This window comes from Thunnus albacares, chromosome 22, assembly GCF_914725855.1.
Source record: "Thunnus albacares chromosome 22, fThuAlb1.1, whole genome shotgun sequence".
Taxonomy (NCBI): Eukaryota; Metazoa; Chordata; class Actinopteri; order Scombriformes; family Scombridae; genus Thunnus; species Thunnus albacares.
This window is the reverse complement of record NC_058127.1, coordinates 24,422,085-24,448,220: the sequence shown is the minus strand read 5'-3', so window position 1 is coordinate 24,448,220 and position 26,136 is coordinate 24,422,085. Positions and strand designations below refer to the sequence as shown.

At 39.8% G+C, this 26,136-nt stretch overlaps 1 protein-coding gene across 1 annotated transcript in view; it reads right to left on the bottom strand.

The window, feature by feature from the left end:
- Positions 1-25,850, bottom strand: part of pde5ab (phosphodiesterase 5A, cGMP-specific, b) — a 95,392-nt gene extending 69,542 nt beyond the window's left edge. The window contains exon 1 of the mRNA XM_044341138.1: positions 25,596-25,850. Within this exon, the coding sequence (XP_044197073.1) occupies positions 25,596-25,600 (5 nt within the window). The 5' untranslated portion in view covers positions 25,601-25,850. The remainder of the gene's footprint in view (positions 1-25,595) is intronic.
- Positions 25,851-26,136: the final 286 nt, after the last annotated feature.

The window sequence follows — 26,136 nt, the reverse complement described above, 5'->3', positions numbered from 1 at the left end:
AAATTTCCATACACAGCCCCAATGTGGGCCACACACACACACACACACACACACACACACACACACACACACACACACACACACACACACATACAGTTAGAACACTCCAAATAAGCATCCTAATCATATAGTATACACAGTATACACACACACTGGGACACATGCATTCACATATACACACATACATCGGGTGCTCACCCTATATTCAAACTACAAAATACTGTATGTATACTGTATGTACACATTCATGCATTATATAAGACAATAATGTGCTTAAGGTACTGCATCAAATGCAAACAGGCATGCAAAGACACACATGAATCAGCGGTAGTCACAGCTGTGTATACACAGGCACACACACACAAATACAGAGAGAGAGACACAGTGAAAATGGGCAGAAATAAAGGGTGGGCATATTTCTGCTCATTCTTCGCTATGTGTCAGTGGACTTTGCCCTCAGGCTCCTCTGTCTGGAGAAGCTCAGTAAACAAGTCTGAAACATGAAGGAAGGAAATAAAAACCTGACTGGGCCATCGACCATACCTGAACAAGACTCAGCTCACAGTCTGCATCAGTAGTTAGATATTGATGTTGACATAGGAAACCCTCACTGATGATGCTTAAACTTATGGCCATACTCCTTCACATGTTGATAAAAATCTGTATCTAAAATTTTCTCTTGAAACCTCTTTGAAACCAACAGTTTACACACGTCTGTCTTGGACTTTTTGGATTCAAGCTGCAGCCACAGAGCTTAGATTGTGACTATTCTGCAGCACAATGCAGCATGGGTCGGCCCTGCCAGAAGCATTATGCCACGAAAATATTCAGTTGCGGAGATAAAAGCATTCTTTTCAGCATCACCTTGGATCCTGAAAACAGGGCTGTTTGTGAGCAGAGCTAGGTTTAATGGCTTCCCTCTATCCAGCAAATGTTTGAGAAAACACAGACATGTGTCTGCACAGTGTCGGCACAGAGCGGGGACAACAGGAATAAATCTCACAAGAGGAGAGCGAGGGCGACAGAGCTGTTCTGCCAGCTCAAATGAAAATGTGTTTTCTGAGAAATCGCTGGAATGTCTTCAGTAGCATATAAGCAAAGCGACAGCAGTTGAACAAGCTGACATAATCTGTCTTTAAGCCTTAAACCTCCATTCTGAGGTGGAAGTACCATTTAGTTATTTGCACCAATACTAACTTGAACTGCAGCAATTTACTGTCCCAGCAAACACTTTCTTGGTTTATTTTATACACACACTGCAGCCTGGGAGAGTTTGAATGCAGAATATGAATTTAGGGGTCAGCACTGATGCTCCCAATCCCTGACAAAAATGCAATTTCCTGACCGGCAAAAAGAAAACATCAATCTGTTTCTGCTGAAATATAAATCACTTTACTATGAGGTGAACAGTGTGAATAAATTCAGAAATAACTTTATGGAAATGTGCATGTTCATCAGTGTTACTACAGCTAGAATAGAAATTAATTGAAGAAATTTAGGAATAGCATTGGCTTAGAAGCCTGCCCTGCCTTTGGTCCAGTGCATGCTGGGATAGGCTTCAAACCCCCAGTAACATGGGAGATTGGGTTAGTTAGTAAGTTACTTGAAAAATGTCATAAAGTTCTGTTACTCAGCTCACTCACATATCATATCTTCTGTATTAAACATGTATAGGAATATAAAACTAGGAACTAGGCAGCTTGTTTGCTGTCTTACCAGGAGTTAGATTGAAGGAGACTGTCCTCCCAAGAAAAACCACACAACAGGTCGTAATGTCATTTGTCCAAAAATGACATATAGGTACATTTCAGTGAAGATGCCATCTGGCAGCCGTAGTAATTATCATCCAGACCAGTAGCGCAGTTGAGATAACGTATATATAAGTCGACAAATTTCCTCATTTGGAGGTGGTGGGTTGAGTGGTGGGAACGGGAGAATGTCTGAACACCAGTGAAATATTTTATTGGGATTTGTCTGTCGGAGGTTGATGGACATCTGAATGATTTGATTGACTAGAAGGGGGTGGACTTGAAGAAAATGGCTTCGAAAATAATGTAAATAATGCAAAAAATGTTTTTGCATTTTCTGAATAACTTTCTAAAGCATGGGATAGGAGAAGAAAAGTAACATATGATAGATAAAGTCTTCAGACTCTATTCTATATGGACTGCAGAGTTTTGGTTTATGAACTGGATCAAATATACAGTGTTTGGCACAAATGGTTGCAAATGTATTTTGTTTTGTTAGAATTTGTGTGTTGTGGCTGTGTCTATCTATCTATCTATCTATCTGTCTAGATATTCATCGTGGGATAACTCCTAGAGCGTTATATGTGGGAGGATTTAGTATATGCTTATGTTTGGATGATCTTTATGTTTATATTTGGATGACATTTATGTACTGTGTTGTTAGGTAACGGTGGGTTAACATGCTGGAATGTTTGTTTTGTTGTTAGTTAATGCATCTGAATAACTTCATGAGGGATGGGTCATGTAAATCACCAGACATGATAATAAAACATTCTTTCATTCATTCATGGATTGAAGGGTTCATATCAGTTTCGTCTCTGTGTCAGTGAACACACTGGTCTGGGATGTGTTACTTTGACACAGGACCTAGAGGTGTGGAGAGGTACTTCAGCCCAAAGTGGATTTTTCTTGTTAGCTGGCTGTAGGGTTGTAACGGTACATAAAATTCACAGCTCGGTACAATTTTGGTACAGCAGGAAAAAAAAGAAAGGTAGAAAATAACATTTTGGTCTTTTATTTTGAAAAATGTAAACATCCAACATTGGCTCGTTGGTCATAACTATTACTGAAATAGTTTAGTTGTGTCACAGTGGAAACTAGTACTGAAACTGTTTAGTTGTGCCGCAATGGAAACTAGTACTGAAACTGTTTAGTTGTTGCAGTGGAAACTATTACTGAAACTGTTTAGCTTGGCTGCAGTGGAAAAGGAAAACAACCTTTCTGTTTCTTGCAAGGAGTCATGGCACCTGCTGACAGCTGTTTTATTCTGATTTATGGTCTAACTGTGTATAAAGTAGTTCAAACTAGCTCCACCTCCAGCAGCTACAACTGTAACATGCTGCTTACACACTGATGCTTCAGTATTAATAATCTAATGATGTCATATATAATAATATATCAGTCAGAGGGACCAAACCACTACTTTTACTTTCATACTTTTTAACTACATCTTTCTCTCTCAGAACTGATTCTGGACATGCTGTCTGACCACATCAGAAATCAAATGTTTTTATCATTGTTCTAAATGGCTTCACCCAGCACCAACAGTCACAGAGGGTGGGAGATGGGGAGATGGGGAAATGTGATATCGCTTCACCACAGAGATATCGGAGCATGTTTATTAATAGTCAGTAATAATTTAGTCAGTGTTATGGGTCTCTCGTTTGTCATTCTGATGGCAGCGACACAACAGGGTAACCAGCTTAACCAGGCTACCTTGGCTAAGCCAGCTAGCATACATCCATGAGCATGCTACAGCTAAGTGGTGCTTTGCCAAAACGTTCTGGGTGGAACTCATGCTCTAGAATTATTGTTCTCCACATCGTAGTAAGTGGAATTACTAAACTATTTTGACAATAGTTGTTTGGGTCACAGAGCATTCCGAACCAAGGAAAGTCACATACCGAACCAAACAATCTGTGCTGAACAGTTCAGGACGAATACACGTACCACTACACCCCTAGCTGGCTAGCCTTTGGCAAACCTACATTCAGAAATCACCTGGGTTTTGTTTAGAGTTAGTAGGGTTCAATACATTGTAGTTAAATGGACAGCCAGCCTATTGTCATCAAGCAATTTACTGACAGCTAGTTTAGCTTACAAGGTACATTGCTTACCTTACAATGAAGTTGCAGGGTCCACACAACCTGAACAAAACTAGTAACAAGTAATTATTTAGGCTTATCATTGGTTAGCTACTTAGCCATACTGCCGTCAGGTGGAGAAAAGTATGACTGAAATTTATACACACACACAACACAACAATAAGAGAAAAGATTTTTCATTAAAATATGTATTTCACAATTGGAATTGCAGGAGTGGAGGTGCCCTTAATGGACAACACGCCGCTGCTTGCTATTGAAAAAAGTAATCACAATATATACTGTGTTACAAAGTAAGGCATTGCTGCCCCTGTACAGCTACCTGACCCATCTTGTTTTGTAAAGCTCTACGCCTTTGTCTAGTTTGGGTTTGGTTGTTTTCGAATGTAACTCATTTAAAAGAAAAAAAAAGTCTGTCTTTCTTTTTGCTTCAAGTAGATCTGCAACACCCATCGGAAAGAGCAATAAAAGAGTGTAGCCAATGACTTGCATTAGCCTGGTAAACATTCAGTAATGGATGAAATTAAGTAAAAATATAGCTTCAGATTTTGGGTTGGATTCAGATCACAAATTTGGCCATATCAGTCAGGTTCAGTAGGGTTAGGTCTTAAAAACTTCAGTAAGGGACAAATAAAACTCTAAGACAAAGGCATCGATGGGCTACTTTTTCAATAGCCTTGCTAGCAAGGGTACTTGTACTGTAAATAGGTAATCAGTGGAGAAGTGAATGACACAACTGTCCTTGAAATTTTGAAATACATTTACATAAAAGGCAATACCTGTATGAAATGTAAAAAAAGATGATTACCTGAGATAAAAAAACACGGGCTAAACAAAGACTGGATTGGGCCCCTTAATGTGACATAACCTCCATTTATTACACAAGTAAGGACCCCTACATAAGGTACATGATTTATAGATTACAGTTAATTTAACTATATTACAGAATTTTAACCTTTATCCTCACTGACCTGCTGGTAGGTCGTTAATGACAAGCTTTTGCGGTGCAAGTAAATATGTTAAAACCCACGGGACTAAATTTCAAAGCTTCCAAAGATACCAAATCTGTCAGGATGACTTTTGGGGAATTATATATTTAGTGCTGCACAAGACATATACAATATGTCTATTGCATGGATCGGTGCAGCAGGCATAAAATACATGGTGTCTGTGGTTTCAGTACTCCATCATTATAAACATTGTATGGCTTCAATGAAGATTTGAATGCATAAGATGTGTATAGGCCAGATAGAGACTAACTTTCAGAACAGCCACAAAGTATCTTAGCTGAGACTTTTGCATCCTTTTCTCAGTCATCACAGTTTTTGAGTGATGCCATAATTGATAGCCTCTCCGCCCCCACAGAGCATAAATGGTGCATGATGACAGCCACCCGGCTGAACCATTATCATCCATTTGCATGGCCTCTTAGCTTCTTGATGAGTGTTATGCAGATGAGCTCAGAGTCACAGGGTTCTTGATGAGATGAGATTTGCTATCTCAGCTGCATCTCCCCTGTTCATATTGCAAGCGTCTCAGAAGGGGAATGTGTTACCAAAGAACTTTCAAAAACTAAAGAGAAAAGCAAGACCGTGTAAGGAAAACTCAAAGCTTGGTTTCAAACACATTGTGTATGAAACAGTACATTGCCAGCGTCCTTTCTGGAAAATCAGACAAGGCAATGAAAAAAGAATAAATTCAGTGTTCCAGCTGGAAAGAAAGTTTGCGTCACCTTGAAAACTTTAAATAGTAATGATGTGAGATCCCAGCTTGGGGAACATACAGCACTTTTCATTACTTTGAAATCAGGTAAAAGGGTCCATGTGTTCCAGGAGTGTAAGAGAGAACAAACATGTTGGTCATCTCGAGTGGAGCCTTGGAGAGGTCAGCATGGCTGATGCAGCTGGATTTGACCAGTATTTACGCTTGTGTACCTGCCTTTTAGCCTTAAACTTTTTTAATCAAATAAATGTGTTTGTGCACTTTTGTTTATTTTGAGCTAAATCTTAGTTGGCTTGAACTATTGAAACTGAACTGATGAAAGGCTTTTTTTTTTTTAACCAAAAACCTGATATGTTCTTTTTGGATTCCTGGATGTATTAAGTGTACTGTATAAACTTTGAACCACAAATCATACATACGTATCTGTGTTTGTACGGTACCACAAATATGTGAAGCAACAATGCCCTCTTTCCTATCGTTTGTCTCCCAGAGGACTTTGGCTTTTTGCTTCACGCCTGGGAATGCTTTCAGTTTCCCGTTCATTTATCTTGCATGAAAGATTCTTGTCCTGATCTCAATTACTGTCCAGATTTATGGCAGTTTCCATAGTCATAATGGCCCCCATAACTTAGCAAAGATAGCCTTACAGTAGATGTTCCCATCTGGAATGCATCTATCAGTCTGCAAGGTAATATGTATAGATTTCCCCTTGTATTTTACTGCATTGTTTGTCTGACCTCATTCTGAACTTTGTATTTTGTTAGGTAATTGCCAAGAGGAGATATCAAAAAATTCCCACCCTAATGTAGCAGGAGCATAGTTGTATGATGGTTTGTTTTCTGAGGATTAATGTAACACAGTGGTGTGTTGTTGTGGGAGAAAATGAAGGAAGGAGTGGAGACCCATGATTCATCTTGGCAGCTGTGGTTATTAGAGTGAGCATGTACTGGAGGTGGTATGCTATGGCTGGAGCCCTTAGAAACACAGTAACTGAGAGATGTTGGCCCAAAATATAGCCTAACGACTGACTTTTAAATGAATAAACTGGCAGGTATGATAATCTTAAAAATGAGGGGCATGTAAGTGGCAATTGTTATGGTGTACAGCACTTATTTTCAGGGCTGGTTTCCAAACTGGGTTCCCAGTAAATACAATCTCTGGACTCACTAAACTCTGATGCTGATCAATGCTATCTCTCATGAAACCTTTTTAATTATATCATCTCTAGTTAATCAACGTTAATTCCATAATGGCTAAAATCAAAAAGCCGTCTGTACTGAGCACCAAAGATCATTTGTGGAGTAAAAGAAACTGATCAAATCAAAGATGTGGACAGTGACAGTGGTGACTCATGTCTAGAGAAATTATTTAGATGATCTTGTTACATAATTACATTTCTTCTCATGCCTATCATATCATCATTTTAATCTCATCAATTTATTATTTACTTTTTTTTTTTTTTTTTTACAATTGGTGGAACACATTTCTCTATACTGAATTCACTTTTTAAAAACTCTTCACACAATCCAAGAGGGACAGCTGATCATCTGATGGTCACCTGGGTAGATGCTAAGCTAAAATGGCAATCAGCTTTGGCTAATCTTTTCTATTTTTACTTTAGATGTAAATGTTGCCGAAAGTAGTGAATTCCGATGCAATTTCCAATAATATAGTAAATTATGTAGTACTTTTGTTTGGTTTTGAATGTAAATGTTTACCTTTAAACAGTTTTTTACAGTAGTATATAAACATGTGTGAATGCATTTTGTGACAAAGCAATGAAAAGTGATCCGCAGTTTAGTCCATATTGATTGCAGTTGTGCTGACTGTGTGAAGAGGAGAAGATAAAGGCATGTTACCAATTGTAAAAAGTGTAATATTTCCTCCACTTTTCATTTCATGTGTCAGATACATTTAGTCAACATTTCATATATCAACTCTCAACTCAAAATTGCAGTGTTTCATCAAACTCAGATAACAAAAGGTAATTATACATCTTTGAACTTTAAATTATTGATAATTTTAGTTACTTACAACTGTAGAAACCTAAATGCACCTAATTGCTCTCCTTAAGGGGTTCAAAAAGACTGAATTTAACAATGAATTTGCATTCAATAAAATGCTATCAAACCTCAACATGGTGGTGAACAAAGGCTGTAGCTCATTTGTGTCATTATAGCATCCTTTTAATCATTCTGATAATATACATTTTGTTAGGTATTTAGATAAAACCACCTGATGGATGTTATTTTCAAATACTATACATAGTAACTTTATGAATAAAGTCCATTATTTCTCGTGAAGGAGAAAAGTTTCCCAAGACAGTATAAGAAGCATAACATCTGTCATCAGCTCGTAGAATATCCATTGCAGCAACTATCATTAAAGCCACTATGTGTATAATTTTAGCATTTCTGACTGCTGCCCTCCTAGTCGTAGTATAAAAAAAGACACTGAGACAAATGGGCTGACAGACGCATAAACTGCACCACTTTTCAAAAGGATTGTTCAATTTTGATTTGATGATTTGAAAGATTCCATTATTACATAAAATTGCTGCACATAGTGGCTTTAACTATAATTTATGTTACATTTACAGACATGTCAAAGAGAAGAAAATTAACAACAAGACTAGGTCAAAACCTAGTATATGGCTGAACTGTGTATGGGCAATGTGTGAAATTGTGGCCAGTTTCTTACAGGGACAGTCAGTGGTTTTGTCTACAATCTGAATTCCTGGATATTAAATGTTCATCTGTAGTGGTCCCAGTAATATTTGCTGGTAAAATGTACTGAAGTAGCATATCACATGACATGGTTAAGCTACATTTGAGTAAAAAAAAAAAGTAATGCAGTTGCAAGAACAATACTTTCCACTCATATCTTGGGATGTTGAACTTGAAAGATAATTAATACTATTCTAATTATCTGTTAACTCCCCCTGCTCTTTCATCTGTTTCACTCTGCGGATGTATCTCATTTTTTACTCTTCATTGAGTGTTTTGTCAGAGTGATGGTTATTTGGGTGCTCTGTGCTCTCCCTCATGCCTCCATGTGCCTTTTTTCTGCCTCTTTCCCGGTTGATGATCATGGAGGCTGTGGTGGAAATTTTAAATGAAAGTTCCGACAGCCTTTTGGGTGCAAATTCAGGAGGCTTATCTCTGCCCGGTTACCGCAGTTACAGTCAAATGAAGTACACCTGCAGAGCATAAAAAGCTTGCTTCCTGGTATTAGTTCAGTTATAAAATGCAAATGCACAGCGGAGTGTCCAAATCAGCTGGAGTGCTGTCAGCCGGAGAGTCGGTCACACTGGACGGCAGAGGAGACGCAGAGATGCTGTTATGCATCTGTTTAAATGGGAATTTGACTTCACTGCATTTAATACCGCAGCTGAGAGCATCAGAGCTTGGAGCAGGAAACAGACAGTCTGTGTTGTGTTGCTGTCTTCCGCTTCCATCATCTTGCGCCGATTCATTTTGAAAGAGTAACGACCAATGGGGAAACTCAAACACAGCCGGCTGACCAACAGTGTAAGTTCATCACTCACTCACTCGCTCACAGACAACCGTGGTTATAGGGCTGGTCCATGGCCGGTCCAGCCAATAAACATACTGTGGTGCCATTGTGGCCTAGGGGTTTAGGCCATAAGCCAAGGAACTTTGTTCCTCAACTCTCTCTCCTCTCATCTCTCTACTATCAGCTGTCTAAGAAAAGCATAAAATTCATCTAATGATCTTTAAACTGACCTGAAAAGAAATGTTGATTCATCTCAGGCCTCAGCACAGTCTGAGACCAAACCTGAGTCATCACAAAAAATTTAAATCACACAGAGTGGTGAAAGCTACTTGGCTTATGGCTCAAGAGAAGCTGGCTGTCCCACATCAGAACTAATCCTCTGCAGGGAAAAGACAGATGGGTACAGACAACCCGAAAAACTGAAAAACACAGTTCTACTCTTTAAAAACGTGAGAACAATAACACATGGCAAAATAAATATGTATGATATTATTACATAAAGAAAAAGTTTCAGTTGATGAATTATTTTGAACGCACTTTTTCCTTTTACCTGTCTATTTCAGGTGTATTTGCGTGTGTGCATGTACATGGAAAAATTGCCATGTGGAAACAGAAGGGGGGGAAAAAATCTTGTTGAATGGAAACACACTCATTAAAGCTGTCCGTGTGCATGTGTGAGTGTAGGTGTGTGTTTATGTGAGTGGTTGTGTGATGCCTCAGGGTTGTGCTCAGATGGTGTTTGGTTACTACTCACACATACACACGCATACTGCGCACACACAACGTGTCCCATGATGCACTTACACAGGCCTGATCAGTACAAACTGTTTAACCACATGCTCCCTGGTCAATAATTACAGTACATGAGTCATGTTAGAAAGGCATAGTACAGGTATAGTTACCTGGCTTTAAGTCAGAATGGAGACACCATAGTTAGAGAATCATAGTTTTGATAGATGACCTGCTGGTGAACTTAATTTATGTTGAAAACAACTTAAAGCTTAAATGTGTAGAATTAAAAAGTCCCGACTTTGCAGCCCTATTTTCTTACCTCTAATACAGTTAGCATCCTACTGAAACACCATATTATGAAGTGATATGGACCTTATGAATAATATGTTATGGTATCCTTGTTCTCATACCAGTAAACAAGTAAATTCATCAAAAAGCCCTCTTCCAAAAAACCCTGCAGTATTCTTCAAGATTCAAGAGAGCTATATTGTTGTTATTTATGACAGCAAGATTACAGAAAATTGCAACCCCAATCAGTTACAAAATCAGCTATGAGATAAAAGAAATACCAACTAAAAAAAGTACCACACAAGATAAAAATATCAACTGAATATAAAAAAAATTAGCAAATAAATGGCCAAATTAGTAAATGACCAAAACACATACATTTGTAAAACTATTGTGAAATGTAATGAATGAATGTGAACGAATGTAATTATGCTGAAGTATGCTGCTAAGTGGCAGTTACAGGATACTGGTGAATGTTAAAGTGTAGTGTAGCAAAAGTTAAGAGTCAGAAAGTCAGCAAACTGAATCAGTAACGCCAGCCACGCGGCAGTATGTACAGCAACATTAGCCACATGAGCTTCTAGTCATAACCATTTAAGGATGTAGGAGTAAAACCTCTGATCGTACAGTACACGTATTGATATTAGCAAAGGTGTTCTTACTGGCTGTAAATTTGTCATTTTTAACTTGTCATTTTTAAGAGAATTTGAAAATATACATAGTCTAGCTTTGAATTCTCTGTGTGTAGGATTTGAAAATTTTGGACAATGGTGCACCCCAGTAGTAGTTCACTGACAAAGACCATGCCATTTGAAAAGTAGTTTTATTTGGATTGTCGGGAGGGTTCAGGATTAGATGAGGATAGTGTATGGTGGGCTGGATGTGGGTCGAGGAGAGGGATGAAGGGGGTCGATGGCATGGGGATGACCGGGGACCAAATGGAATCACAAAGAGGCTGGAGCGTCTAGGAACCCAGGGGTCGAGACTCAGGGTAAGGGACATGTCTTGATGAGCTTTCTGCTTCGTCATCCCCCAAAGGACTGAGTGAGAACGGGCTCTTTGAATGTTGCTGAGGTAGGTATGGAATCTTGGGGAGACTAGCGGTCGAGAATTTATTTATTTAATTTTAACAGGTGGTCTGGGATTTCTTATTTGGAAGCGGTTGAAGCAGCTCCAGTGCGGAAGAATTGGCCAGAGTACGGTTAGGAATGTGGACTGACTCTGTCCAAGTGGGCAGACAGGTTGCCTGTGTGGAGAGTTTGGTAGTGGGCCAGGAAGTCTAAAGTGAGGGGCGAACGTTTGGTATAAGATGTGGTAGTTAAGGGTGGGAAAGCGGATGGCACGGTGGTCGGGGGGGGGGTCCAGTAGAGGGAGCACCGAGGCTTGGTGCGACTGTGGCTGAGGTAACAGCAGGACCAGTAGTGGCTATGGGAGGAAAGAGAAGAAAAGAGCTGTGGGGGCGGGTGGAGCCGAAAGTACTGAGGTAGCTGCAGCTGAAGGAAGGGAAGAGGAAAGGATGCCGTGAAGAGGGGATGTATGTGCAGGGGTTGATTGTGCAGCCTGCGGACATGAGACAAAAACAAATACAAAACGGAGGGGGTTAGAAAGGAGGGAGCTCTGTGGCTTCCTTACGTACCAACTAATGATGAGGAAAACAAGGCTCCCTGAAGCAATGAATCGATATGAAGCGATTGCGATGAAAATTGTTCACTGTGGCAAAGCAGTTGATAGTCAGTCAATGTCACTGAAAATGAGGGCATGCCCTCAATGATACCTCGAGATGTAAATAAAGGATGAATGAATGAAAAGAAGCAGGCGAGTCAAGGGACCTATAGTAGCTGTGGAAGCGAAAAGGGGTGCTGTAAACAAATAATATCAACGGAGGAGAGCCAGGATGATTCATAAAGGATGGATTGAGGGAGGGATGAAGGGTTGAGGGTCGAGGGGCGAGGGATGAAGGGATGAGGGGTGAGGGATGAAGGGACGATGTATGTGCGGGGATTGATTCTGCAGCCTGCAGACACAGGGATGAGAGAAAAGACGAAAAAACACGAGACAGATCAGACAGGAGGCAGCAGGCACAGGGGAAGATATGACCTGGCCCTGCGAGAGGGCTGAAGCAGTTGGCTGCGTCGTGACATCATCGACATGCAGCGTACGGGAACCTGGAAGTGAGCAGCCATCCGGAGCGGTGGTGGAGGTGAAGGCAGAGAGGAGCAGGAAGAACCTGGCTTTGTTGTCAGTTTGGCGAAACGGGATTTTTATCTGGAGTTCAGCCTGGCCTTCAGCCGGGGCTGAAGAAGTCTGGGTTCTGTTGTAGTAGGCGCCGTTGTGATGTCATCGGTGTGCGTCGGCCCGGCGGCGGACAATGAACCCGGAAGAGCGGGAGGATTTGAGCTGATGAGAGAGTTAATGGAAGTAGAGTCTGCATAGAGTTGGAAACTTTGTCTTTATCATCGTTTTGTGGGAGTGGGACGACCGTCTCCTTGAGAGCTCATCGGAGATGAGCAAACATCCGGTTGAAGATGTTAATCGCTTGGAAAAGAGCCGCGTTCGAGTGGGCCATGGCGTGGATGCGTGTGGAGTGTCCGGATCCCAGCTGATCAGAAGTGCGATGTCTGGAGGAGAAGGCTTCCATGTGGATGTGGTGGTGATGGAGATATCACGTTGGTACTGCTGGATCTAGTCGTGGGCGGTATGTTGCCGAGGAACGTGGATCGCGGAGCATGGGCGGGAGGTAAGCGTTTGCGATGCAAGCGTGTCGTATGTCGTGTGAGAACTGAGACGAACTGGAGAGAAAGGGGTTTGACACGCTTATATAGGTATGCACGGATGATTGAATTAGTGAGAGAGAGGAGCGTGGTCTTGTTCCTGAACCTTTGTTATAACGATAACTCCATTTAAAAAGACACTATGGCAGAATGCAGATACATGCAGCACGTCAAGTGATGCACCACTTACACACCATACACATGTTATTCTGGTCATCTACATTTGAGGCATTTTGGCTGAACCTCTTGTGTAGGGACTGACAAGAACCCACTGGGTGTTGCAGTAATACAACGTGAACTTTTGGTTTATCACTGATGCTGTTTGCTTTACATATGGAAGGGCAGACAGACATCAAGGGATCCAATTATTCTTTTATTGGATGCTTTCATAGACATGTAGCAACCTAATCTTGGTATGACTACTCAATATTCTCAGAAACTGCTACCTTCTTAGAATTTTCCAACATGAGGGAAGGTGTTGATGGAAAATAAATGATAACAGCTCGTTGTTCCACTCAGCTACTTCTAAACCTGTCTAATAAATCTCAGGTCCTGCCTGCAAACATATGTTTAAATGAAATCTTTTCATAATACAGGTTTTAGCAGCTGTATTTAATTCCAGACAAGTATCTTTGATTCCCTGAATTGTAGAAAATATTCATTAGCTTGATTTCCCCATAGTTGAAACTTAATTGTATTACTTATAAGTGCCAGTAGGCAAAGGTTTTCATATGCATGTGGTTGTGATCTGCTGTATGTCTCTGCAAACACAATGTGCAAATTATGTTACCTCACACATACGTAATTTTTATTCTTCTAGCAGTAACACATGCTTACACCTCCACAGACAACACAAACACACCTCTAGCCAGACCTGATTAATGCTAAACAACATATGTTCAAGGAGGAATGTGTAAATTCTTCAGATACCTGAGGAGATAAGATAATTAGTTCACTGGGTCACCAAAACAGCAACCGCCACAAGGCAAAGTTCAAACTCAAGGTGTTCCTTTAGCATGAGATAAAGCCTGATTACATTTTCAAATACTATCATCTGAAATGATACAAGCAATCACATGTACTGTAAGAAATAAATTTATGGAGACATAACAGTTAATCTGACTTTTATCATGCTCTGTTGGACACCAGTTGGAACTGGGCTCTCTGGCGATTTAGCATCACAGATTGAAAAAGGATTAATCAAAATCGAAGCAGCAGAGGCCGCTACACTAGAACCTACGGTTCCCTTAATGCAACTCGGTAGTGTCTTCTGTATGACCTTCCCTGTGTCATAGATGCCTTTGTCTTTCAAATTTGATGAACAAAGCTAATGCACAGGCTTTCTATTAAAAATCTGAAATCTCATACCCAATCCAAGATAATCATTGAGTTTTTCAGATAGTTTTTCAGACTATGGAAAGCTCCTTTTCCTTTTCACCTCAACCATGTTAATTAACTGCTGAAATTATCATCATCATCATCATCATCATCCTCATCACTACTGATAATCATTGTCATCATCATCATATCATCATCAGTTGTAGAAATCCACATCAAATAGCTTTAAAGAATTGCAGAACAGAGTGCTGATAGATTTTTAATAATATATTCTAATATTGTGCATATATCACCAAGTACGATTTTAGTTTTCATATAGTTTATGTATTTTTTTCCATGTGTTTTCATGTATGAAAAGACCCAAAATGAACATTGTAAGCGGACTACTTGATTATACTTGATTACTATAAGCAAATTATTTAAACAGCATTTGTATAGGAATGTTTCTGTCCTGAGCTTTTTGATCCATAGAAGTGGTTGATCACTGTAACCGTTTCCTCTGTAATACCACTTGATACACACTTAGGGATGTGCAGAGAGCCCAGTATTTGTATTTGTATCTATATTTGTTGGGGCAGCAAAATTATTTATATTTGTATTTGAATAAAAGCGGAAAAAGCTGTAAAAATACAGTTTTTGTTTTTATTACACTTTTAATTTTAGGATATTAAAGTGTTAAAATAAGTGTTTATTAAATTAAGTGTCTATATTTTTCGAACTTGAGACTCAGATCATAGACAACTACGCTGACTACTGAGTGAAAATCAAGTGCATCACAAATTATTTATACACCCATAACACATAGACAGTTTGTAACTGTAATTTACAACCTAAATTTGTGGAAAGGAGAAGGGAAACAACAGATTATGGAGAGTTCCTTGAGAGCACTTTGCATGTGTCACTAGCGCAGCTTTATCTCTGGTGAACACCCCCAACTCTGGGAGTGATGTCCTAATAAGGAATGTGCGTCATGTAGCAGGTGGATGTGACTCCCCTCTTTGAGACCTGCTGATAGACGTAACAGCGGTGCAGAGGAGAAAAAACTGAGATAGTGATGAAACCGATCTGATGTGTTTTTTTTTCTTCCTGAAAACAAATAATTTTTAAAATATTTGTATGAAATAAATGCTCGTAAAAAAAACACTATTTGTGCTTTGCTGAATAACGTATTTGGATTCAGGCACACCCCTACCACACACACATCTGGCTAGTATCCTGCATTATAGTGGCCTGAGACGTGCACAACACCCAGTACTAGAAAACTCAAAATACTCAAAATACTTGATACATTTAGAAGCCCGGACTTGAATGTGCTGAGACAATTCAAACACTCAAACTTCCCAGCACTAGTTGACAGCCTACATTAATTCTGCTAATTCCTATGGATAAACACCAAAGATAGCCAGCTGAAAGTAGCATTAAAAGTTACATCCACGTCCACAGCTCTTTATAATGTTACATTAGCTTACCTTTTTGTAAATGTCAAGAGAAAACATCACTGAAATACAAGATGCTGCATGCTGAGCGACATGTCCAACATGTTGAGCAGCTAAATCCACATTTGAAGAAAAGATACATAAAACTAATTTTCATAAATTACAACCTACATATTTAAGTTTTGACAGTCAAATGAGTAGCACAGTGGCTCAGTTGATAGTGCTGTCAACCATATTTCAGTAAGTATGATGGGTCGAAGTTGAACCAGGAAAAATACAAACCACATCATTACATATCTGCACATTACCAAATTGTAAGAACCAAAATTACCTTAGGCCTGCTACATTTCCTTCAACTGTTCTTATACATATGCCCACTCCACAGAAAAGTGTGTCAGTCCTCACATCAACTTTTAATGATCAATGCTTGTAAAAACCCTCACTGGCCCCCTCCCCACCAAGCACAAGGTGTATTAAAAACCATCAGAGGGTCATTAGTTGCTAGGAAACAGGGTAAGAAGTGAGATGACTGCTGTAGAGCATGACCAATCTTCATCAGTAAGAGAAATAGAGTATCAAACGGACGGTGATGGAATCATTGAGGTCCTCATCGAGGACTGCTACAGGAATATAAAGGGGGATGTAAACGTGCTAAATGCTACATCTATATATAGGGCGTCACTGGGCTTCCTTTAAAGTCAATATTAGCTTCCCCATCTGGGCTCTGACACATATAATGAATGTTCACAGGATGTGGAAGTATATGAAGTACTGTGCTCCAACATGCTACATATCCATTGTGACAACAAGATGTCTGTCAGAGGGTTATTGAAATTATGTTTATAGATAATAAGGATACTCACTTTCATGAAGGGTGTATTCTAAAAATGTTCATGTTCATAATTATAATCATCATTTTATACTACAGTAGTATGTCCTGTCATGATGATCTACAAAAATGTAGTTATGGTGCAAATTTGTTAATTGAATTTACACAGTATTGATGTCCTTATTTATCCATAATTAGCATCCACTACCACACTTGCTATTACAAATCAAAACCCTTTGATTGTAACAAAACTACAGTTCCCATGAAAATTTACCACTGCAACAGAGCGGACACTTCTGTCATCTTAACTTGGTTTTGTCAGTACCCATGATATCAACCAACACTTCTTCTAATGTCATATTTCAAACTTTTTAGCTGTAATCTTTCCTGTTTAAAAAATATGTCTGAACTCACTGCAACCTCTCCATTCATCCATGGACTTGCCTATTCTGTTCAGGCCTAACATTTAACCCGCAATCAGCTGGGGCTTATGGGAAATGGTGTTTATTAAAAACTTGCTAAAAACAGAGATATTACATAAACAAAGTTACTAATTTGTTTCTTAAAAAAACATTCTTATCTAAATATATGCAGTAAACCGCACAACATTATGCTGTATAAAGTTATGTTCCGAGGCTGGAGTTTTGTAATTCCTGTTGTGAATTTAAGTTTTCTACCTTTGAAACAGAACCCAGAAGTACCATTTTAAATTTGGCTTTCTACAAATGAATACAAATTTTTGTAGTCCTTTTGTGCAAAGATTGCCAACTAACCTTCGTCCAGTCTACTTGGATAGCGAAGCTAATACCACACAAACAGTGTTTGAAAAAGAGTTGGAATGAAAATTGCTGCCAAGTTGGAAAATGTTTGCTAAACAAGTCAGACGATATGTTCGCTAACTAAAAGTACATTACTGTAAATATTACCACCTCTTAAAAATAGTGTAAATGATCCTAGTAGATAATAATAATAATGACTCAAGCATTACTCAGTTTTCATGAGAAAAAGAAATGGAACTGCAGTTGTAATGAACATTACAGACCAGGACCACAATAATGGGATAGAATAACACAGATTTAGTCCTCATCTGCACACATACCTGGGATATCGCTATGTCATACAGTACATTAAACATTAACTAATATTGATCACTCTGTGCAATGTGTGTAAACTGTGGGACTATCATTGCTTGTACATCCAGTTCCTAATGATATCCTAGATGTCAAGGGAAGGACTATGGCAATAATGAATTTTATCTACTAGTAAGTGCTTAAACAAGCAGATAAACTTTCTGAGAGGTAGTGAACTTCAGTCTGTAAAGAAGAAAACAAGAACACATCTCTGACAACACTTATGATTGCTTATCAGGATGGGAGTTACACCAATATACTGTATCTGTCTGCTTATATTCTAGTTGTAGTGGACAGATATTTTTCTTGATATAGGCATGATGCTAAGAATCTAAATCATAATTCCTACATATATATTCAGTCTCTCTTGGCATCAGACTGAAGTTGAACCATGAAAACACTATCACACCATCTCCTGACTAATTTTCCTTACCATCAGTCACCATCTTCACATACTACACCACTTTAAAAGGCAAAAAGTCTTGGCATTAGAGTGATTTATGCAGATAAACCCGCTGTACACCACCTGCCCAGCACCAAAAAACAGACAGACAATGTTCGCAACTAGCTGGTGATCTAAGTGGAGCATTTAGCAGCTAAAACCAGTTTTTTCTCAGGAGTTGCTGGAAACCAAATCAGAGCTATGCGGAGAGTGAATATTACATATTACAAGACTTACACTCATCAGGTGGACAGAAACACGGCTCCAAATAAATGCTAGTGTTGCTCTGTGTCTGCTGGATATGTAAACAGGCATGTTTGCTAGCATGTTAGCCATATCAACTCTACAAGGTCATATTATGTCAAAGGTGTGTGACTTTGACCTTTTTCTTTAGCTTTAAAAAAATATAATTATTATATTTATGTGATCAATTCATAAGATTATTTTAAAGTTGATAAATTTATTACCTTTGTAAAAGTTGTTTCATTTTATTTCAATGTATTATCATTATTTTGGTGGCACACTCCAGACTTCATAAATAAAACCCTACTTTTAAAATAAAAAAGATGTAAGATGTTACCCACAAAATGAAAATGTTCCACACTGGTCACAAAGAGAATAAATCACTGCAGCCATGTTTCAGTGGCATTTTATTAGATGAAAATAATACACCCGTGCACTCTATTCCCTCAGTGGGCTCCTGTGCTCCACGCCTGCCCTGCTAACTGGATTAGCCCTGGTGCTGCAGCCTGCTGATGAATAGCCAGCAGTAGGTGTTAAGTAACGTGTTGGGGAAAAGCGGGTCCTTGGCATCCATCATAATCATCACCGCCCGCGGAGGTCTGTTCTGGATGCTGACACTGAGCCGGGTGGCATTCAGCTGTGAAAGGGTGGGCTTGCAGAAACAACTCTTATGAGAATGGTAGGAGGACCACCTGTTGTTCTGCTCATATGTTCTGGTAAAAACTCAAACAGGAGGGTGTCTGATCGATATTGACTGATAAATCTATAAACCTATCGAACAAACAGATGCCCAAACATTTAAGGATTTTTAAAAAAACATATATGGTAGCAGATGAGGTTCTTAAACACTTTTCTAGTTTTTAAATTTTGTTGGATGTTGAATTTATCCTGTGCTTGTTTGCATGGCAGGATTAACCCTATTCTAAAATGAGCTGCGGACCTCCACTGAACCCGTCTCTTCCTCTGTTGATTGTGTAAGTACCCAACTCCATTACCAGACAAAAACATTAATATTGGATGATTCTGCTAAACCCTGGATTACATTTGATGACGATTTTATTCATGTCCAATGCAATTTAAAATGATCACTCTCTATAGTAGGGTTACGGTTAGGGAAATATTGTGTTTATGAACTTTAATTGCAGCTCTGTGATGGGAGGCGATACACACCCATTGACCACCCTAGCCTCCACACCCATAGGCTGGTTGTTCCTGTCAGAATTAGTAACATTATGGTCTGTGGCCATGCCAACTGTGCATGGCTCATTGTTGTTGATTGGCTTGCTGATCTGTGGTACCTCCAAACTAATAATTTCCTCTTCTGCCTCCTTAAAAAACACATAGCAACCAAACAGAATACACATTTGTAAAGACAAAAGTACAAGGCGCCACAAAGAAGAAAACAACACACATCCATGTCAGTTTTATCCAAGTTATATATCACATATGGCTTTTCCTGTTTCTGTTGACTTCAAGAGTGATAGTCTTGTTGACTCGCAAGAATATGTCCATGTAATTGGTGTGAACAGTGCGCACACAGCCACAGATGATGGTACCAGATGTATATCTGCATTACGTACTGCGTCAACACTATAGTAACATAACCATATACCATACTGTGGGAATGTTTAACCTGAAGTAACCACTGCTGTGATTTTGTCCTCAAAGACACCAGCAGTGTTGGGAGACTCAGCTGACTCTGGGTTTGCTACAGAGTTAATGAACAGACTAATGTGTGGCTGGACCTGAGTGATGGGCTGGTCAACAATGTTTGTAATGTCTTGTTAGTGCGGTGAACCACCTACTTAGCACATGTGTCTACACAAAATAAAGGGTTGGGGCAAGAACAGAAATGCTGTATGCTAGATGCTGTAAACTTTGATGATGTACGTAAATTAAAATATGGATAAATTCTAACTTTAACTTTTGCTTGCTGATGATTCACCATAAGTCAGGTAATCCCCATGTCATTTTGAAGTGTACATGAAGACAAGATGCCCCCCAGTGGCTTCTTTGAGGTTGGCAGTAGCAACCTCAAAGAAGCCCAACCAAAAACCCTAAAATAAATGAGGTAGATATACAGATAGTTGTCGCCAGAGATCGATTCAGGGAAGATTTTTTTAACCTTTATTTATTCAGCAAAGTTTCACCGAGAGGAAGCCCCCCTTTTGCTGGAACACAATGATCACATTCACACAGTTACACACATTCACACCCGGAGGCTGCTCAGTACAACCACAGCCTGATCTGCCAGCCACTGAGCAGCTCCACTGGAGCAGTTTTGAGTTAAGGGCCTTGCTCAAGGGCACCTCATTGGAGGTAATGAGGGTGCTGCGTTTTCACTTTCCCCACCCAGATTTATCCTGCTGGTCCGGGAATTGAACTGACAGTCACAAACTCGCTTCTCTTACCTTTAGGCCACCACTACCCTGCCACCACTGAATTGATAATGCAAATGACTTTTCATATGTATTTTTTCTTTTAAAAGACCTATTTTGCTCTAATTTGAACTCTCTAAAGCCACAAATCAACAAAGAGTGAGTAAATCAAATCAGAGAATAGGCTTTTGATGACATAAATATAAACAAAAATCTGTTAAAGCAAAAGAAATGATACTGTTTTTATCGCAGACATTTTGAATTTTCAGGAAAAGCACAGGTTAATACCATTAATAAAGGATGAACTCCATTTAGTTTTGTGGGTTCCAGCACCCTGGTATGATGCCTCACAAGTATGGCTTCTAAGGACACTAAGCTGCACTAATCAATATTTTTATATGAACAATGGGTCAAATGATGCCTAATGTGAGTCTCTGTTAATGACAGTTATTAACTAACTCTGTCATTCCCCTCAGCTCTGCATGGCTTTTTAGCCTCTTTCAGCTCAATATTTTGGTTTTAAGGCTGACAACTACTTTGATTCCCTCTCATTAACCTCATTTCCAGCCCTGCAAGGCAGCTATTTTAAGCAAACAAGTTCTCATAAACCCACTCTAGCTTATCCACCTGGCAACAGCAGACAAAGTTAGCAACTAGCTAATGTACATAGTGGAGATTTTAAGCTAAATCGCCAGGTATTTTTATTAGGAGTTGGTGGAGACCAAAACAGAGCTAAAAGACAAGTGAATATTGGGTTTAGATTCATAAGGTGAACAAAGGCACAAATCCAAATGAATACTAATGTTGTTAGTTTCACATGCTAGTCAAAATGTCTGCCTTGAAAAAGTTCTAATTTTCATTTTTGTGAAATATTATCATGTAACTGAAGTAGTTGTAAAAGTACTTTCACATTCTTTCACACACTTTCACAATTACTACTTTATTTTCAAATATGCAAAAAGTTTGAAGCGCACTGAATCTCTGCTGGGCATAAACATGACAGTGTAAGAACATTCCATGAGATGAAGTTGCTTATATAAGGCCAGTATTATCTTTTTGACCTTCTGAGCACATGTCTGGAGCATTCTTATTATCAGTGATATATTACACAGAAGGTGTGCAGAGTTTGCAGCTAAAAAAATAAAGACTGTGAATCTTTGTCTCCAAGAGACAGCTTTGGTCATGGCTATAATAATTCAAATTATTCAACTTCTTCCTGCGGACCTGATTCTGTTTATGCTCACCCATTCACAGATTTATTGAATCAATTTCCCAGCTCACATAAACGCTGAGACGCCGGCTTGCTGATACTTCACCTCTCCAGCGGAAACGTGTCCTAGATTCTACACATGAGCCAGCTGGTCAGGCTCTGTCCTGCTATTATAGCTTATGATGGGTACCATAGAGAACACAGTCTGTTCAGTGTAAGTCATACTTTCACACATCTCGGCTTTCCCCATCTACGTGTTTCTGGAACTGATGTCAAAACTCGCCAGTGGTGTTAAGGTGTCAAACAGAAGCGTGAAAACTCAATCTTTGTTCGCCTCAGCATCAGTTTCAAGACCTGGATGAAAATCGATACTTTCTGACTTGTCTCTAGCACAGTCTGCCACATTCAGTGGATATCTAGATGAGCTAAACGAAGCATGGAACAGCTTTTCCACATCTGTTCGCTTCATTCCACTCCCTCCCCTCTCTGCCTGGATCACTGTTTCTCCTCTACATCTCATCTCATTTTTTGAGGTTTATTTTTAACCAAGTATGGCTTGGAATAGCTTGCATCCTGAAATGGAAATTCGGGATGAACACAATGGGAACTTGGCTCCATCACTGTCACCCCCAGAGGGAATAAGTGACTCATGTAACCTCGAAAGAAATGACTGCAGACACACCAAAAAAAGAAAAGAAAGAGAGAAAGAAAGAACAGAGGAAATGTGACTCAAACTACAAAAACACAGACTTATGCCGACACTTGTTCATCTCCAAACATCACACACTGTATGTACATTTTCGATCTTCTCTTTTTTCCTTTTGTTTTTCATTATGCAATTGTCGTTCCTGGAGTGATGAAAAGCACATGGCCTTTGCTTACATGTTCCCATTATAAAGTAATAACTTCCAAGCGGGGCTTGCAGGCCTAATCCAAATCTAGCCGAAGAGCAGGGCCATTAATCAAACCGTTACACCCAAAAGGGTTTTCTCCCGCTGGAGAAAGAACAAATACATCCCTCTATAAACAGACATGACTGTTCAGAGTGTTTATATCAAATCAGAGGTTAGAAATATAGCATGGCTTCAGTCACAGCAGACACAGATAAGAGTTTAAAGGATGAATGACTTTTGGCATTTCAAACACTCTTTATCGCTGACCAAAAAACTTGCTACCACTTGGATTCATGACCTCATTATTCTTAAAGTTGTGGCTATGGCCCAGCATGAAGCAACATTAGCATTCATTTGGCGCTCTGTTTCTGTCCACTTGATGAATATAAGTTCATCAGTTCACTTTTATTTTCCGATATTCACTTTTATTTTAACTCTGTTTTGATCTCCACCAACTCCCAAGAAAAATATCTGGTTCTTTAGATGTTCCATTTTCCTCTCCAGCTAGTCTTAGCTAGTCTTTAAGAAAGCATCAGGGTCTGAGTTGGAAACATTTCTAAGAACTACAATATCTCCTGCTTGGTAAAAAGAACTACAGAAGAATATATCACCAGCAGAATATTAACACTAATACAATCAATTCAGCTAAAAGGCGCTATACACGATTTGCTAGTAACTGCTTTCACTTGCTAATGAACCGTCACAAATGCAAAGCACAATGATATCTAATTTAGGCTATTTACCTGGTCACTCTCAAGTCAGACTAGCGGCTAGTATTTCTGTTCTTCCAATTCTGCCAAAATTGTGTGAATGAAGCATTAGCACAGCTACTTTACACAGAAGACAAGAGCAAACATCACGTTAGCCAAGACATTACAAGCTAACAACTGACACACCAACAGAAAAAGACAAACTAACAAAACCCATTTAAACTATTTCAGTAATTGTTACCTTAAACTATAGCATTAGGGTACAGAAATAACTGAATAGATCATCAGTTCATCAAAACAATTATCATATTATTGATTTTTTCTCACCAAGGTATTAAATTTAAACTATTTTCTTCATGTATTATGTTAATAATGTTTTATACAATTCATGGAGAGGGAGCAAACATGTCTAGCTGGAGGGGTCTGATGCCAACAGTATTTGGCAGGTTTATCATTTTTTTTGCTGAAAACAGCTGCTTGCTGCTGCTGGAAATGAGGTTTTTAATACAAAAAATACTGAGCAGCCTTGTGCATAGTACAGCTTTGAACCATGCGCAGTGAGCTAACATGGGGTTTTGTCACTGTAAGCCGGTAATTGTAGAGCCTTCAGTCAACATAAATGGAGCAAAATTCCAGCTAAGCTGTCGATCTTTTGATGTTCTAATTAGGGTATAAAAATAATATTAATAATACGCTCCAGAGTTTTAGCAGCAAAGACAGTTTCCACTTTGCTTCATTTCCCTCCAAACCTATAATTCCTCAAGCATGCACACATCAAGGCTCAGAGCTAGACCAGCCCTACGTGCGACATCCACCCATCCACTTCCTCGATCATTTCCAAAGAACTCTGCAGATAAACATCTCTGATCCTATGTGGTGAAAAAAAAGCAAAAAGGCCCCTTGAGATATTTCCACTGTTAAGCAGGCTGGATCGCAGAACGAGGAGCGAGACCAAGGGAGAGAAAACAGACGCCTTATATAGTCAGAACAAACTCATCCACGGGCTCAGGTAGCAAACAAGTTGGGATGCTGACCTCTCCAAGGCTGACATCACTGATAAGCCACCAGAACTGATGAGCTGCTTTAGAAGATAAGAGGAAAAATGTCAAGAATTCTGAGCTCATTAAGGAGGTATTGAAAATTCCACATGTTTATGTGTGTTTAGGAGTGTAAGAGGGAAAGAATCTGACTGGATTTGACAGAAAATGCTTAAAAAAGGTGCAAAAGTAAACTGAAAGCGCAGGGGAGAGAAGGTAGAGAGTACACAAACACACCCACGCATAGTTCAAAAGAAAAACTGACCAGTCCACAAGCGAAAGTCTCTGCTCGCCTCAGCTGGCTCGGCCAATCACAATAGTCGGCTCTCAAAAAAGGGGGGTCAAAGGTGAGGATTTCCTGGCTTTGGTGCTCAAGCCCCGTCCCTCAATTCCTGGATATGATTCAGATTCAGCCCACAAGTCCCACGACCTCATTGGAACTGGTGCTGCTCGGTGCAGGACTCTGGGATGTGCGCCGACTTTTTTTTTTTCTTTTATAAAGTGACGGCATGTGTTTATTTATGTTAGTCTGTGTGGGCGGGCGACGGCTACATGTGAAAAATCATCCTGGGCAAAGCCAAGTGGAAGGAGATGAGGGGTTGTCAAAGAGAGAGTTGACATGCTCAGTCTGGCAGTATTTTAATGAAACCGTGCCACTGTAGTTAGGTCACAAATGAGGCTGACTTGAACTTCAAATTCCCCTTGCAGGATTGAGACAGCAGTCCTCTTAAGTTGTGTTTTTTATTCCAACGCCAGCACCACTTTTCTTTCGGCACAGTGTAAAAGTCTACCCTCAGAAGGAATTACACTCAGATTGTTCCATTATGTAGCCAGTTATAGTAACAGGTCTGCTCAAACACACACACAGTCTGAGCAGTCAGATTCATTACAGTCCAGTATCAGTGCTTCCTCTTTAAAACAACACAAAACTCTCCTTCCTTCCATCACTCTCCCTCACACACCAACACACACACACGCTGCTAGTCCTAGCGATGGGGAACTCGCGGATAAATGTGGTTGCGGTTTGTCTAAACCGGCAGCCCCCATCCTCACTAAAGTATCGTACTCACCCCATGGCGGTGGAAAGTCCTTCTGGCTCTGCTAAGCGACCTCTGCAGCTTCGACATACACACTCATGCACTGATGGAGTCTACCAAGGGGGTTCCTTGGTTTTCACCCCCTACCCTCCCTTCCTTGGATTTAGCTGTGTCCTTTTTTGGAACTGAATGGGAAAAAGAGTGTTAAAAAGTGAGTGAGGGAAGCGGAGACAGGATCATAATAATTGCTCCCTGTGTCCCACGCCAGGGACCTCACCAGCCTCCAGTGAAACATACACCACTCTCCCTCCAATCATCCCTCTTTTTCCCTCCCTGGCTACCCCTCCTCCTCCTCCTCTCCAGCCTGGAGACTGTGCAGGCCTGCAGAGGCTGCCCATACAGGGACCCCTAACCCCCTCCTTACCTGCTGTCTTTCACTCATTCACACAAGATTTTGGATTCTTGCATGACTTCGGCAGATCAGTAATTTTCCTTATTGATTGCAGGAGAAGAATAATGAGCTGGTGAAGATATAGTCAGGGGGATGAGTGGTATAATATGTCTGTATTTTAAC